At 38.5% G+C, this 18063-nt stretch overlaps 1 protein-coding gene across 1 annotated transcript in view; it reads left to right on the top strand.

Annotated features, from left to right (window-relative positions):
• The window catches only part of NRK (Nik related kinase), a 144323-nt gene that overhangs the window by 42029 nt on the left and 84231 nt on the right, over positions 1 to 18063 (top strand). The window contains 1 exon segment of the mRNA XM_084870436.1: positions 17635 to 17691. Within this exon segment, the coding sequence (XP_084726562.1) occupies positions 17635 to 17691 (57 nt within the window).

Below are 18063 nucleotides of genomic sequence, written 5' to 3'. Positions count from 1 at the left end.
CCCCGGGGGCCCCGTCGCCCAGTTCCTTGCTGATGCCTGGCTGGCTGGTGTCTGGCAGGGGCTCCTGCTCCTCATCGTGTTCCTCCAGTCTGGAGTTTTTTTTCTCCTTCCCGTTAGGGGAGTCTAGCATCAGAGTCAACAGACTGTCCTCTGCGTGCAATGTGCGTGACTTCGGGGGCTCCGCTTTTCGCTGCTCCCCCAGGACTCCACTTCACAGCCCCGTCTCCTTCTGCTTGAGCCTGGGTCCCAGGGATTGGCCTAGAACTGGAGTTCAGGGCAGTCGGGAGTGGGGCTCATCACCGCCGGAGATTTTGTTTCTTCCCGCCAGGGGAATCCAGCATCACAGTCAACATTCCATCCTCTGCACGCAATGTGCGCGACTCTGGGGGCCCTGCTTTTCACCGTTCCCCTGGGATTCCGCCTCACAGCCCCATCTCCCCCTGCCCGAGCCTAGGTCCCCAGGGTCTGGCCCATAACTGGGGCTCAGCGCTGCCGGTTCGGGGGTTCAGCCCAGGCCGGGGATTTTATTTCCTTCCTGCTAGGGAACTCCAGGCAGGCACCCAGCCTTCTCCTCCTCTCCGGCTGCGACCTCTCCGCACGTGCGCGCACGCACATGTGGGCGCACAACATGTCTCTGTACCTTAGGCTTTTTTCAGCTCCTCTGATTTTCTTTCTGGTTTTCTCTTTCCTTCTTGTTGTAGAATTTTCAGTCAGTCGACTACCTGTAGCTCTGGGCAATGTCCACTCTACATTTTAGTTGTATTCCATTGAAATTGTTGTGTGCTGCTGCAGTTAGGTGTCTACCTGAGCAGCCATCTTGGACTCTCCTCTGTTTGTCCAGATGTATACATCTTAAAAAATGTGAATTTCTCCAATAGAATTTTGACTTGGCACTTTTTCACCTCTCCATTCCCTCCCCTACCTTCTTTATTCTTTTCACACATTGAGAAAACCTTCTCACTTACCTTTATCTTGCTTTCCATTCCAGGCACCTGCTACCTTCATTATGGCTGAGGAACAATCTCTCCTGGAACCCCTCAGACTCTAGCCCTTTCCTTCCTCCACCTCTGCTTCCATTTACACTTTACTACTTATTGCTATTCTTGGAGTTATCTAATCTGATCATCTAACTCATGCTAAAGTTGGCAAACAATAACTAAATGTGTCTTTCTCAGAACTAACATTTGAATAATCAGGGAGTTTCATGTCCTTAGTAAAATTGAGGACATAATGAATGATTTTTATAATTTGTAGCAGGTTGTGAGGTGGAGGGAGGGATTTTTGGAGTAGTTTACCTTCTGTTGCCCCCAAAATTATCATATATAATAAAAGAGTAATATGCAAATTGACCCTAATGGTCAATTTGGAATGACCAGGAGCTACTAGTCACAGGAACTACTGGTCTTTATGATGCACACTGACCACGAGGGGGCAGACACTCAATACAGGAGCTGCCCCCTGGTGGTCAGTGTGCTCCCACTGGGGGAGCTCCGTTTAGCCACAAGCTGGGCTAATAGCTGTGAGCACAACAGCAGTGTTGGGTTACTCTACCACCTCCTCACCAGTGCTAAGGATGTCCAACTGCTGCTTAGGCCTGCTCCCCATGGTCTCCTGGGCTGCCAGAGGGATGTATGACTGCCAGTTTAGGCCCTATTCCCCTGGGAGGAGGTCTAAGCTGGCAAGTGGACCTCCCCAAAGGAGTCCTGGACTGTGAGAGGGCACAGACCAGGCTGAGGAACCCTGCACCCCTGTATGCACAAATTTTCGTGCACTGGGCCTCTAGTATCATATAAGTTGAATCTATTAATAACTAACATTAAATAATTTGAACGAACTTGATGACAAGACAAATAATTGCCTGAGGGGCAGATATATTGTAGATTATTTTATTTCAAATATCTATAGGCTTGAGCCTGAGTCAAGAATAGCTACAAAACATTGTTATTAGATATCACCTTTTGTTACTAAAATATGAGAGGGCCTATGAGTTTATACAAAATATTTAAGCAGCATTTCTTGTCTTTTAATATAAATTAAAGCTTGTAGAATTTTATTCTCTGAGCTCTGTGAATCTTGATAATTAAAAGGTCATTCTTTGCATACAAAGTCTGTTTAAGGGAACATTGTTAATCCAGTGAAGCTAGTGGCTCCTATACAAAAGTAGTATAATTGATGACATAAAAACATACAAAATCTACCACATTTATATTTTAAGAATTTCCTTGTGATCTTCATTTATAATATTCACTAAGGTCAGCGGTAAATAGGAGGATATTTAACACTCACTCTAGAATACAAAACCAAACTACTGTCTTAGCATTCTTTATGTGTGTTTCCAACAAATGGCTTTTTGAACTAATTTGTTATATAATATACATTGTAATTGACAAAAGACACATTCTAGAAATTGAATTTGCTGGTTCTGGTTAAGATCTCATTTGTGAGACAATCTGGTTTTTTTTGTTTGTTTGTTTTTGTTTTGTTTGTTTGTTTGATTTTAACAATATGTCCTTAAGCTAAGGAGATTAAAAAAAACAAACAAATAAACAAACACAAAACACACACACACACACACAAAAAAAACACCTTCTATATAGTCAGTGAACCACAAGATGGCACCACTGAACAATCAATTTATCTCAAGATGACTAAAGTTTGCTAGATAAATGCATAAAAATTGTTATCCCTTTTCAAAAGCAATGAAAGTCCCTTCTAATGAATAGAGTATAAAAATGAAAAATAATAACTTTAGTGTGAAAAAACCTAACAGACATCACTTAAATCAAGTGACCAAGTATAAAATTATCACCAGTGATGGGTCATGATTATTATATCATGTATCCCTGACATGATGTAATGAGAACAGCACTTTACCTCTGTGATGTTTTTTTTTTTTGTTTTTTTTTTTTACCAAAACCATAATCTCAGTCTATTCTTGATAAAATTTCTGACAAACCCAAATTCTGACATTCTGTAAAATACTTGACCAGTACTCTTGAAAAGTGTCAAGGTCATGGAAAAAAACAACAAACAAACAAAAAAAACACAGGAAATAAGACTGAGGAACTGTCAGATTGCAAGAGCCTCAGGAGACATGACAGCTAAAAGAAATGTGGCATCCAAGTTTGGGTCTAGAAAAAGGACATTAGTAGAAGAACTGGAGAAATCCAAATAAAGACTACAATATAGTTAAGAGTAGTGTGTGTGTGTGTGTGTGTGTGTGTGTGTGTGTGTGTGATACATGCCACTGAATGGGCTCTTTACTCCTAGTGATCATATAAATGAGAAATATACACAATGTCCACATAAGTCAGCTGCTATAGACTCATAAATATTACTTATTTTAAGGAGTTAATCACTCTCAAATTTGATTTTCCTCTTTTCATGCTGCATTTCCCCCCAGGATTATTATTTATTCCAAATAATTCTGCCTTTAATGATGTGTCTGAAGTAGAACAACTTCAGTTTTGTCATTTTTGCTTCCAGTGACATTTTAATTTGTTTTAGCATGCCTAGTTTTTTATTTCTGGTGGTCTAGGTGGCCATAGAATTTTTCTTCAGAACCGTGTTTCGAATGAATCATATTTTTCCCTCTTAGCCTTCACTTTCCAATTTTCATATCTGTACATAGTAATGGGGAATGTAAATGTATAAATTATCTTAGCCTTGGACTCTAATGACACATCTTTGCTCTTGGCAATTTTTTTTCTTGATTCTTTCATTGCAACCGTTGCAAGTCTCAGCCTTCCTTTGATTTCTTGTAAGAATATTGTAAGAGTATTGGACCAATGTTAGTTTCTTAGTTTTGACAATTGTACCATGGTCAGTTACTCTGTAGTAGCTTTGAAACCATTCTCTAAGTCTAAACTTATTTCAAAATTAAATATTACAAATTCAAGATCCAGAGGGAACTCTTTGAAAGAATAGTTTAGCAAGCAGCAATTTTACAATTATCTATTATCTATATAGAGTAGACATCTAAGAAAGCTTGCATAATGGTTAGGTATATATTAACTCAGTACACGGTTCCAAGTTCTGGGGTTTATTTTCTCTACAGATCCAGGAGATTGTTTATCAAACCTCATATTAGGATACCTTATCTAAAAAAATAATTTTTTCCAGGTTTCAAGTGTGAGAATAAATCATAGATAATGAGGGTAGAATTGAGCTGATTTTTGTTGTTTTTCTTGTTGTTGTTATATGGCAATTCCTGAAACTTTAAAAGACATTTGGTTGTCTGACTAATGTGTGTCCATTTCTGACAATGGCCTCATTTAAAAACAGTGGATTGCTCAATAAGATTGAAGTAACCTTAAATGCATGGGATTAATCCTATTAGTTTTATCAGTGGGGGAAAATGGAGAAGTGTTGACACTCATGTAGCATATAGCATTGGTAGCAATGGTAGTGTGTGTGTGTGTGTGTGTGTGTGTGTGTGTGTTTAACTTTTGAACTTCTATAATCAGCTGACTTTATATTGATGAGAAATCTTGTAGCTACCATCTAAATGTAGTATCTATACTTCAAAGCCTATATTTTATAAAATAGTTTGGACAACAAACAAGCAATATAGTAAAGAATCATTTTCCTGAAATCGAGGAACCATGACCATATCCATATTTACTCATTTGACATGTTACCTAAGATAGTAACAGTACTGTCCAGAAACACAACCCTCATTCTATAAGTAAAAAAGTGTTATTATCTTTCACATGACAACTGTGAGTAGTAATAATCCTTTGGTTTGAATTTCCCTATTGTAGATTCCTACAGCTGTGATAACAAGTCCAAAAATTAGAAGGCTTGTAACAATAGAAAATTATATGCTCATATTTCTTATTTTTTAATTCAAGTGTTTTATTGTTTAAAGTATTACATGAGTCTCCTTTTCCCCCATTGACTTCTCCCCAGCTTCTCCCACACCCCCCCATCACATGCCCTCATTCCCTTCCTGTCTATGTCCATTGGTTATGCTCATATCCATGCATAAAAGTTCTTTGGTTGATCTCTTACCCCCTCACCCCCCACTTTCCCTCAGAGTTTGGATAGCCTGTTTCATGTTTCTATGTCTCTGGTTCTATTTTTGTTCACCAGTTATGTTGTTCATTATATTCCACAAATGAGTGAGATCATGTGATATTTATCTTTCTATGACTGGCTTATTTTGCTTAGTATAATGCTCTCCAGTTCCATCCATTCTGTTGGAATGATGAGTTATTTCCTTTTTACAGTAGTGTAGTATTCCATTGTGTAGATTTACCACATGTTTTTAATCCATTCATCTGATCATGGGCACTTAGACTATTTCCAAATCTTAGCTCTTATAAATTGTGCTGCTATGAAAATAGGGTGCAGACATCTTTTCTAATTGATGTTTCTGTTTTCTTGGGATAAATTCCTAGAAGAGGGATTACTGGATCAAATGGAAGTTCCATTTTTAAATTTTTGAGGAAACTTCATACTGTTTTCCACAGTGCTTGCATCAGTCTGCATTCCTACCAGCAGTACAAGAGGGTTCCTTTTTCTCCACATCTTTTCCAGCACTTGTCATTTGTTGATTTGTTGATGATAGCCATTCTTTTTTTTTTTTAATCATTTATTTATTTATTTTTACATATTTTATTTATTTATTTTTTTTGCCCCCTCCCTCCCTCCCACACATCCCCTCCCTCCCCAGAGTTTTATGTCCATTGGTTGTACTTATATGCAGATGATAGCCATTCTGACTGGTGCGAGATGGTATATCATTGTCGATTTGATTTGTACCTCTCAGATGATTAGTGAGTTTGACCTTGTTTTCATATGTCTCCTGGTCTTCTATATGTCCTCTTCCAAAAGTGTTTATTTAGGTCCTTTATCCATTTTTTTTAATTGAATTATCTTCCTTTTGTTAAATTTTATGAGTTCCCTAAAATTTTGGAGATTAAACCCTTATCGGAGATAACATTGGCATGTTCTCCCATGCAGTGGGCTCTCTTGTTTTGTTTATCATTTCTTTTGCTGTGCAGAAGCTTTTTATTTTTATATAGTCCCATTTGTTTATTTTCTCCTTAGTTTCATATTGTCCAGGGAGCTGTATTGATAAAGATATTGCTAAGATATATGTCTGCTATTGTACTGCCTGTGGATTCTTCTAAGATATTTATGGTTTCTGGCCTTAAGTTTAAGTTCTTTATCCATTTTGAGTTTATTTTTTTTTATTTTTTTAAAAATATATTTTATTGATTTTATACAGAGAGGAAGGGAGAGAGATAGAGAGTCAGAAACATCGATGAGAGAGAGTCATCTATCAGCTGCCTCTTGCACACCCCCTACTGGGGATATGCCCGCAACCAAGGTACATGCCCTTGACCGGAATCGAACCTGGGACCCTTCAGTCCCCAAGCCGACGCTCTATCCATTGAGCCAAACCGGTCCCGGCCATTTTGAGTTTATTTTAGTGTATGATATAAGTTGGTGGTTTAGTTCAATTTCTTGAATTTAGAAGTGCACAGGGCCATTCTCCCTTTGAATGCTCTAGGCATGAATCCTTCCTTCCCTCTCCTTAGATTCTAGTGGTTTCCAATAATCCTTGGCATCCCTTGGATTATAGGTTCACTGCTCTAATTTCTTTGTGTCTTCACATGACTGTATTTCCTTTATATGAGTGTTGGTGTCTGTGTCTTTGTGTCCAAATATCCAACCCTTTCTCTTATAAAGACACCAGTCATTAATCACTGTAATCCAGTGTGACCTCAATTTAACTCAATTACCTCTGCAAATGCCCTGTTTTCAAGCTCATGTTGTGAATTTATAGGAAGAACTGAATTTTGAAGAGATACCATCTAGTCCAATGGAGTCCAAGAAAGAGATTTGTTTTAACATGAAGCTTACTCATATCAACTTCAAACTTACTTTTTTCTATGACTACAGCTTGAAATATATTAAAAACAATCAGCCACAAAATAAAAACTATAATTACACACCTCTATATTCATTTTTTAATATTATAAATCTGTAACTTTGCCAGGGTTCTTGTTCCAGCATTAAGAAGGGTTCAGAAATCTGGAGATAGGCTGTGCATAGATTAAGTAGGAATCCAGAGACGAAAGATAATTTTGAAAGGCATTGGGGGTCAGAGGAGCTTTAGCTAAATGAGATAAGTTCTCCTTGTCTCAGGACCCTTGCTTTTTATTGACACAATTTGTCCTAAGGCAAAATGGAGATAATACACTTCAAAAGGTAGGGTTTTCTGCAGAAGCACTGTCAGATTGGGGAATAGCCTATGGCTGTTCAGGTGTTTGGCCAGTAGGAGACAATAACATGAAGATTAAGATGCCCTGAGCTGTCTGGCAGCAAACAATCAACCTTTTCAGGTTTGGAGGGAATGCCTTTAGCCATTCCAGGAGGTGATAACATATGTGACTCAGCCCTTTTTGAGTCCCCAAGTTCCATCAACCTTTTGATGAAATTCTTGCAATTATGACATGCTGGAACTGGCTTCTGGCCTAACTTATAATTGCATTAAGATAAGACTAAATTCTTAAAACTTATGAAGTTTTCAATGAGAAACAATCTTTCAGAACTTTGTCCTTTCATAAATATATGTTTCATATGACTGAGGGCATACAAAATGGATTAGATGTCATTAAATTAATTATGTATCCCTCTTACATGTGATCATTATGGAAAAACTTGTGTAGTATATGAAGAGCAATCTAGTAGAAAGATATGTCTGCACATAATAAAATGAAAAAGTGTTCACTAAAAATATCTCCTCTGTCCCAATCTCCAAACTGAAATGTTTACTTTCATCTAAATGCTTTGGTGCCATACAAATCTAGACTAAATATTTAAAAAAGCAGTGCCTTAAAATGGCCAATTCTGTCCACTATTAAATACAAACGTAAAAAGAAAAACTAGGACTGGGTCAATATGGTGGAGTAGGAAGATCCTGAGCTCACTTCTTTTCACAGACACATAAACACTACAACTATATATAAAACAACTATTTCTGAGAATGATATGAAGATTAGAAGAAGATATTTTCTACAGCTAAGGATAGAAAAGAAAGACACATTGAGAAGGATAGGAGGGACAGAGATGTGGTATAGTGAAGACCAAACCCCAGGGCAGCATTCCACAAGTGCAATGGTCAGCGCAACCATGGAAATCCCTTCTTAGGAACTAGAGGTCTGAACCTCATATTGAGATCCCCAGTCTGTGGGACCTGCATTTGAAAGAGAAGCCCACATAACATCTGATTTGAAATTCAACAGGGCTTATTTCTAAGAGAGCCAAAAGTGTTTAGGAAACTGAAACTCCCATCTTAAAGGATTACACAAAACCACTCAGTCTGAGTCCCAGTGAAGAGGCAGCAGTTTGAAAAGTGTCTGAATATTTCATGGAGAAACATTGAGTATGACTATGTATAGAAGATACATTAACTAAGTTTAGAAGGGGATGAATCTGATGGAACTATCTACAGGGACAAATTTGCTGTTGGGTGCCATTTTCTTTAAAAAAAAAAAAAAAACAACTATTCTACCCTAGGTGGTTCAGCACTTGCTGGCACTGTTTCTGACATTTTCTAATTTCTGCTGAGAACTGACCCCACCAATTAAGCCCTCCATAGCTGATGCAGATTCTGCACTACCATACCTAGAAAGAGGGCTCAGCCTGCACTGGCACACCTCCAAGCATCTTGTACTCTGCCCTTCTAGCCCACACACACCAGCATGCCTACAATACTCCAGGCAGGGTCTCACAGGCAACAGAGCCAGGTGTAGCCCCACTTACAGTATGCCCACAAAAGCCATAGCTTGTCCCCCAAATAGGTTGGTAGGAGACCAGACTTGCCCACCAGTGCAGCTACAGCAGTCAAAGAAATATGTTTCCAATGAAAGCATAACATAAAAACCCAGAAGAAAAAAAATAAAATGAAATGGAGATAAACAGAGTACCAGATAGATTTCAATGTAATGGTCATAAAGATACTCACTAAATTTGGGAGAAAAATGGCCCAACACAGTAGTAACTTCTACAGAGATGTATAAAATATATTTAAAAAATGAGAACTAATTGATACAATACCTGAACTTTAAAAACACACTAAAAAGAATCAATACCAGATTAGATGATGCATAAGAGCAGATAAGTAATCTGGAAGACAAAGGAGTAGAAATAACCTAATTGGAACAGCAAAAAGAATTTTTAAAAATTATAACAGTTTAAGGGACCTCTGGGAAAACATCAAGGATACTAACATTTGAATTTTAGGGTTTCCAGAAGGAGTAGAAGTAGAAAAATACAGAAACATTTATTTAAAGAAATAATTGCTGAGAAGTGAAGGGAACAGACATAAAATCTAGGAATCATAAAGTCAGAAATAAGAGGATGCAGAGATCCACACCAGGAAACCTATTAATTAAAATGTCAAAAGTTGCCTGGCTGGTGTAGTTCAGTGTTGACCTATGAACCAGGAGGTTAAGGTTCAATTCCTGGTTGGGGTACATGCCCTGATTGTGGGCTCTATCCCTAGTGTGGGGCATATAGGAGGAAGACCATGCATGATTCTCTCTCATCATTGAAATTTCTATCATTCTCTCCCTCACCCTCTCTCTAAAATCAATAGAAATATATTAAAATAAAATAAAATGTCAAAAGTTAAAGATTAAGAATTTTAAAAGCAGGAAGATAAAAACAACTAATTACCTAAAGAAACCCCCATAAAACTATAAGCTGTTTTTCAGTAGAAACTTTGCAGGCCAAAAGGTAGTGACACAATATATTCAAAGTAGTAAAAGGGGAAAAAAAAACAAAAATCCCTACAACCCAGGATACTCTACTGAACAAAGTTATTCAGAATTGAAAGAGAGATAGTTTCCTAGATAAGCAAAAGCTAAAGGACTTCACCACCACTAACCCAAAATGATATAAAACACACTATACATACACAATATAATATTAAAGGGGCTTTGTTTTTAAATAGAAAAGAAAAGGTCATAACTAAAATAAGAAAAATGTATGAAAGAAAAAAACCTTTCCAGTAAAGGCTCAATGCAGGAGCTGCCCTGTGGTGGTCATTGCACTCCTACAGTGGGACCGCAATTCAGCTGACTCACCCCTCCCAATGGCCCACCAGCCACTCACTCCATCAGTAGTATACAATCACAGGCCAGGCACAGACAGACTGGCTTCCCCTCCTTAGATGCTCCTCAAGGAAGAAACAATATAAAAGTGGCTGCCAGATGGCTCCCTACAACCTGCAATAAAGTCAGTGGGATGGATCCAGATCCTGGGCCTGCAAGGGCATCCCAATTGCTAATTGGACATCCCTCTCGCAATCCGGGACCACTGGCTCCTAACTACTTGCCTGCCTGCTGACCTGATTGCAGCCTAACTGCTTCTCTGCTGGCATGGTGGCCCCCAATTGCCCTCCCCTGCTGGCCTAATAGGCCCAACTACCCTCCCCTGCTGGCCTGATCACCCTTAACTGCCTCTCCTCAGCCTCCTCCACTGTGGCTTTATCCAAAAGGAAGTCGGACATCCGGAAGATGTCTGGTCACCCGATCTAATTAGCATATTACCCTTTTATTAGTACAGATGGTTACTGAGCAGTGCATTCTGAGGAACATGGGGAAGAGGCCTTATGATTCAGAGACCAGGGACTCAACAGGAAACTTGGAGGTCCAGTCTCACTCAGCAGAGGATGGGCCTTGGATCATGGGCGAGGCCTGGGCTGTGGTTATGTCTGAGGAGCCTTGCTCCTTCAGGCAACATTTGCTCAGTGTCCTCCTACACACACCATGTCCCGGGTTCAAACCCGCAACCTTTCAATGTACAGGACGAAGCTCCAAGTAATGGAGCCACCCAGCCAGGGCAGTTATTCTTGACTTTTCTTTTATTTTACTTTATTATTTTACTTTACCTTTTACTCTTTTATTAAACCTTTATTGTTGAAAGGTTTACATATGTCACTTTTCCCCCCATTAATGTTTTCCAGCCTACTACTCCCCCAGGCCTTCACCATCCCATTGTTTGTGTCTAAGGGTGATGCATATATTGACTGATCTCTTCCCACCCACATGCCCCTGCCTTACCTCTGAGGCTCAACAGTCTGTTCATGCTTCCATGACTCTGGGTCTATAATTTATCATCGGTTTATTTGATTCATTAGATTCCACATATGAATGAGATCATGTGATACTTATTTTTCTCTAGATTACTTTGCTCAGCATAATACACCCCAGTCCCATTCATGTTATTGGAAATGGTAAGAGTTCTTTCTTGTTTAATGCCATGGACATGAAGGGAGGAGGGAGGGGGCTGGGTAAAAGGAAGTGCATGGAAAGGCCTGGGAGTAGGAACAAGAGGGGGATATGTGGAAGGTGGGCCCCACCTGGTGATGACAGAGAGCAAGCCTGTGGGAGGTGGCCAAGTGCCCCCGGCTTTGCTGAGGGGCACATGCATCTGTCCTGGGACCTATGGCTGATGGAGTGGGAGGCTATGGCTCTATGTGGATGACTTGCCAATGAGAGCCTCCCGGCAACCACAGTACTTGGTGCTCTCAACACTGTGGGAGCACAGGATCATGTACACAACCTCACAAAAGAAAAAGCATCCTATTCCCAACTTATTCACAGACCTCTATTTCTGGTATCTATATTCCAATGTGTCCACAAGCACATTTGGAAAAAGAAAAAAGATTTGTACATGATATGACTGCATCTTTAGAAAACCCAAGTGATCATAAGCAGAGCACTTTTAACACCTAATGAGCTGAATACACTGATGAACAAAAATAGACGCAGAGACACAGATGCATGAACAGACCGTGGAACCTCAGAGGGAAGGCAGGGAAGGGTGGGTGGGAAGAGATCAAACAATTGCCTTGTGTGCATAAATGCATCACCCCTGGACATGGAAAATGGGGTGGTGAGGTTCAGGGGGAATAGTAGACTGGAAAATGTTAATGGGGGGAAAGTGGACCTATGTAAACCAACAATAAAGATTTAATGAAAGGAGTAAAATTTAAAGTAAAATAAAAATGATAAACAAGATAGATGGACCTCTAGCCAGGCTAACCAAGAAACAAAGAGAGAGGACCCAAATAAACAAAATCAGAAATGAAAGAGGTGAAATAACAACAGACCCCACCGAAATACAACGGATTGTTACAAAATACTACGAACAACTCTATTCCAACAAACTGAACAACCTGGAGGAAATGGACATATTCCTAGAAAAATACAAACTTCCAAAACTCAATCAGGAAGAATCTAAAAATCTCAATAGACCAGTGACTTGGGAAGAAATTGAAATAGTCATCAAAAAGCTTCCAGCAAACAAAAGCCCAGGGCCAGATGGCTTCACAGGAGAGTTTTACCAAACATTCAAGGAAGAACTAAAACCTATCCTCCTCAGACTATTCCAAAAAATTCAAGAGGAAGGAACACTTCCAAACTCCTTCTATGAAGCCAGCATCACCCTAATACCAAAACCCGATAAAGACAACTCAATGAAAGAGAATTACAGGCCAATATCCCTCATGAACATAGATGCCAAAATCCTCAACAAAATTCTAGCAAATCGGCTCCAGCAGAGCATCACAAAGATCATACACCATGACCAAGTAGGATTTATTCCAGGAATGCAAGGTTGGTACAATATCCGCAAATCAATAAACGTGATACATCACATAAACAAGTTGAAAGATAAAAATCATATAGTCATATCAATTGATGCAGAAAAAGCATTTGATAAAATCCAACACCCTTTCCTGATAAAAACTCTTAACAAGGTGGGAGTACAAGGATCATACCTCAACGTAATAAAAGCTATTTATGATAAACCCACAGCCAACATCATACTCAATGGGCAAAAACTAAAATCATTCCCTCTAAGAACAGGAACAAGACAGGGATGCCCACTATCGCCACTCCTCTTTGACATAGTACTGGAAGTACTAGCCATTGCAATTAGACAAGAGGAGGAAATAAAAGGCATCCAAATTGGAAAAGAAGAAGTAAAGTTATCCTTATTTGCAGACGACATGATATTGTATATAAAAAACCCAAAAGACTCCATTAAAAAACTAATTGGCTTAATAAATGAATTTGGCAATGTAGCAGGATACAAAATTAATACCAAGAAATCTATGGCATTTCTATACACCAACAGTGAGTTTATAGAAACAGAGACTAAAAAAGCAATTCCATTTACGATCGCACCAAAAAAATTAAGATACCTAGGAATAAACTTAACTAAGGAAGTAAAGGACCTATACGCGGAAAACTACACGACACTGAAAAAAGAAATAGAGGAAGATGTAAACAGATGGAAGAACATACCATGTTCATGGATTGGTAGAATCAACATCATCAAAATGTCCATACTTCCTAAAGCAATCTATAAGTTCAATGCACTCCCCATTAAAATACCAACGGCATATTTCACTGACCTAAACAGAACTCTCCAAAAGTTCATTTGGAACAATAAAAGACCCCGAATAGCCACAGCAATCCTGAGAAAGAAGAGTAAAGTAGGAGGTATCTCAATACCAGACTTCAAACTATATTACAAAGCCACTGTTCTCAAAACAGCCTGGTACTGGCACAAAAACAGACATATAGATCAATGGAATCGAATTGAGAACCCAGATATCAACCCAAATCACTATGCTCAATTAATATTTGACAAAGGAGGCACTAATATACAATGGAGTCAAGACAGTCTCTTCAATAAATGGTGTTGGGAAAATTGGACAGATACATGCAAAAGAATGAAACTAGATCACCAACTTACACCATACACAAAAATAAACTCAAAATGGATACAGGACTTAAACATCAGACGGGAAACCATAAAAATACTTGAAGCATCCACAGGCAACAAAATCTCAGACGTATGCCAAAAAAACTTCTTCACTGATACTACCCCTAGTGCAATGGAAGCTAAAGAGCAAATAAACAAATGGGACTACATCAAAATAAAAAGCTTTTTTACAGCAAAAGAAACCATCAACGAAACAACAAGAAAGCCCACTGTGTGGGAGAACATATTTGCAAATGTTACCACTGATAAAGGTTTAATCTCCAACATCTACAAACAGCTTATACAACTAAATAAAAGGAAGATGAATGATCCAATTAAAAAATGGGCAATGGACCTAAATAGAATATTTTCAAAAGAAGACAGAAGGAAGGCCAAAAAGCACATGAAAACATGCTCAAAGTCACTAATTATCCGAGAGATGCAAATCAAAACAACAATGAGGTACCATCTCACACCTGTCAGAATGGCCAACATCAACAAATCAACAAACGACAAGTGTTGGCGAGGTTGCGGAGAAAAAGGAACCCTCGTGCACTGCTGGTGGGAATGTAGACTGGTGCAACCACTGTGGAGAACAGTGTGGAGTTTCCTCAAAAAACTGAAAATGGAACTCCCATTTGACCCAGTAATCCCACTCCTAGGAATATATCCCAAGAAACTAGAAACACCAATCAGAAAGGATATATGCACCCCTATGTTCATAGCAGCACAATCTACAATAGCCAGAATTTGGAAACAGCCTAAGTGTCCGTCAGCAGATGATTGGATCCAAAAACCATGGTACATCTACACAATGGAATACTATGCTGCCATAAAAAAGAAGGATTTTTCATCATTTGCAGCATCCTGGATGGAATTGGAGAACATCATGCTGAGTGAAATAAGCCAATCAATGAAAGAGAAACACCACATGACCTCACTCATTTGTGGATAATAAAAAACATTATAAACTGATGAACCATAAGATAGATATAGAGACAGTATATCAACAAGTAGACTGTCAAGTTACAGTGGGGACGGGAGGAAGATCTGGGGGAGATAATAGATCAACCGAAGGACTTGTATACATGCATATAAGTGCAACCAATGGACACAAAACTCTGGGGAGGGAGGGGATGTGTGGGAGGGAGGGAGGGGGTCAAAAAAAATCAATAAAATATATTAAAAAAAAAAAAAGAAGACATAAGAGACGGAAAAAAAAAATAAAAATAAATAAATAAATAAAAAATAAAGTAAAATAAAAATGTAACAAAAAGTAAATAAAAGCCAAGAATAACTGCCCTGACCTGGTGGCTCCATTGCGTGGAGCTTCGTCCTGTACATTGAAAGACTGCAGAGTTAAACCTAGGTCGGGTGTGTGTGGGAGGCCACTGAGCAAGTGGTGCCTGAAGGAGGGAAGCACCTCATACCTAAACCCAGTCCATGCCTCGCCCATGATCCAAAGCCTTATTCTGCTTAGTGAGACCAGACCTCCCAGCTTCCTGTCAAGTCCCTGTTCTCTGAGTTATAGGGTCATTTCTCTATGCTCCCCAGAATGCACTGCTCAGTAACCATCTATACTATTAAAAGGGTAATATGCTAATTAGACTGACTGTCCCTCTGGACAAAATCATGATGATAGGGGCAAGGCAGAAATGGTCAGGAGCGACCAGGATGGCAGAGAAGAACAGTTAGGGGCAACCAGGCAGGCAGGTAGAGCAGTTATGAGTGATCAGGCAGGCAGGCAGGTGAGTGGTTAGAAGCCAGCATTCCTGGATTGTGAGAGGGATGTCCAACTGCCGGTTTAGGCCCAATCCCATTCAGGCCCAAACCAACAGACAGACATCCCCTGAGGGGTCCGGGACTGAAGAGGGTGCAGGCCTGCCTGATGGACCTGCCCCCTGTCCCACTCCTGCACAAATTTTGTGCACAGGGCCTCTATTTTATTTATATATATATATATATATATATATATATATATATATATATATATATATATATATATATATAATCTTTTTTAAAACATCAAAAACAAAAATGGGTGGAATACATGAATAGATATTTTTCCAAAGAAGACATAGAGATGACCAATAGATACATGAAAAGATGCTCAGCATCACTTATCTTCAGAGAAATGCAAATCAACATGACAATTAGATATCACCTCACACCTGTCAGAATGATTATTATAAAAAAGACATCAAGTAACAAGTGTTGGTGAGAATGAGGAAAAAAAAGAACCCTTGTACACTGTTGATAGGTTTATTCATTGATGCAGCCACTACAGAAAACAGTATGGAGATTCCTCAAAAAATTACAAATAAAGTTCAAAGTAGAAAGAAGGAAATAAAAAAGTAAATTCTTGGAAGTAAACTACTGTACAACCCGGAATTCCACTTCTGGGCATTTATTTGAAGAAGACATGAAACACTGATTAGAAAAGTCACATGCATGTCTGTCTGTGGCAGTATTATTTACAGTATCCAATATATGGAATTAACCTAAGTGTTCAATGATAAAATATTACTCAGCCATGAGAAATAATGAAATCGTGCCCTTTTCAACTATATGGATGGACCCAGAGTGCTAGTGAAGTAAGTCAGACAGGGAAAGACTTAATGTCAAATGATTGCACTTATATTTGGAATCTAAAATAACAACACACAAAAAATATTAGGAACAGACTCATAGATACAGAGAATGAACTGATGGCTGTCAGAATAGAAGGGGCTTGTAGGATCGGGTTAAAAAATATTAAACAAAAACACTATTACATGTTTTCTTATTTTATTAAAATAATTGAAATACAAAATATAGAAATCCTTGTTACTGTTTATAAACAGAAAGTTCAAATAAAATAGACTGAATTGCATGCAAAAAAAGATTAAGCAGATTAAAAGATAAAAACTCCCTCTTATAAAGGAAAGGGGATATAATATACAATATAAGGAATATAAACCTATATAATAAAAGCCCAGAATGACCATCAAAACTGGTTCACCAGTTGCTATGATGTGTACTGACCATCAGGGGAGCAGATGCTCAATGCGGGAGTTTCCACAGTGTGCTCCCACAGTGGGAGCTTCGCTTGGCTGACTGGGATAAGCAATGCTACCACAGCGGGAGCAGTAGCTCAGAGGGCAGGGGTTTACAGTTGCTGAGCTGACCGGGATGAATGGTGCTCCCGTAATGGGCCAAATCCCCACAGGTCACCCTCCACCAGTGCATGAATCCCATGCACCAAGCCTCTAGTCAATAATATTGTAAAAACTTCATGTCGTGACACGAACACAGTGGAATACTTACCATGGTGATCACTTCATAAGGTATTTAAATGTCAAATCACTATTTTGTACACCTGAAATAAATATAATATTGTATGTCAACAATACCGTAATAAAAAGGAAAACAAAACTACTCTATAAACTTGCTTGACTTTTTGAGTGAAATATTTTGTATTTCTTTAAAATGTTCATTGCCTGGCCAGCATGGCTCAGTGGTTGAGTATCAACCTATGAACCAGGAGGTCACGGTTCAATTTCTGGTCAGGGCTCAGTCCCCAGTGGGAAGCATTCAGGAGGCAGATTCTCTTATCATTGATATTTTTATCTCTCTCTCCCTCTCCCTTCCTCTCTGACATCAATAAAGTGTTTTAAAAAAATAAAATGTTCATAATTTAATCTTTTTGTTCTCTATATTATACCTTATATTTACTCTCCATATAGTATTTTAGATAAGCTATAGTGTTTGGACTAATTTTATTGTAATATTTGCACTTTGCTGTTCAACTGCTTGATTCTATAGCCAGCATTTAATGTTTATTACTCTGCTATGTTTCAGGGACTCCATGAAAAAACTGGTGCATTTACAGCTGTTAAAGTGATGAATGCTCGTAAGGTAATATTATATTCTATCAATATTTTATTCCCTTAATGGACTATGGTCTAAGGATAAACAGCTCAGAATTTTTTTTAAATATCTGTAATTATTATTATGTTAACCTGGATTTATTATAGTTATTTAATGTTTCCTACCCATTAGTATATTATCTTTATTATTAATTTATTATATTTGAAGGTCAAAGGCATTTATTTTGGCATTTTATAAGAATTAAGATATTATCTGTTTTTATATCTATTTATAGTTGATTATCTGTTTCTAGGGATATCAAAAAGGAGATTTCTTCTAATATTGTGTTAATCCTTGTTCCATCATATTATTTTCCCTCTCCAACTATTCTTTTTGAGAATTGAGGCCATTAAATTCTCA

Source organism: Pipistrellus hanaki (assembly GCF_964339955.1).
Source record: "Pipistrellus hanaki genome assembly, chromosome: X".
In the NCBI taxonomy this organism is placed as follows: Eukaryota; Metazoa; Chordata; class Mammalia; order Chiroptera; family Vespertilionidae; genus Pipistrellus; species Pipistrellus hanaki.
Note: the sequence above shows the minus strand (reverse complement) of the source record. Positions and strands in the feature narration are given on the sequence as shown.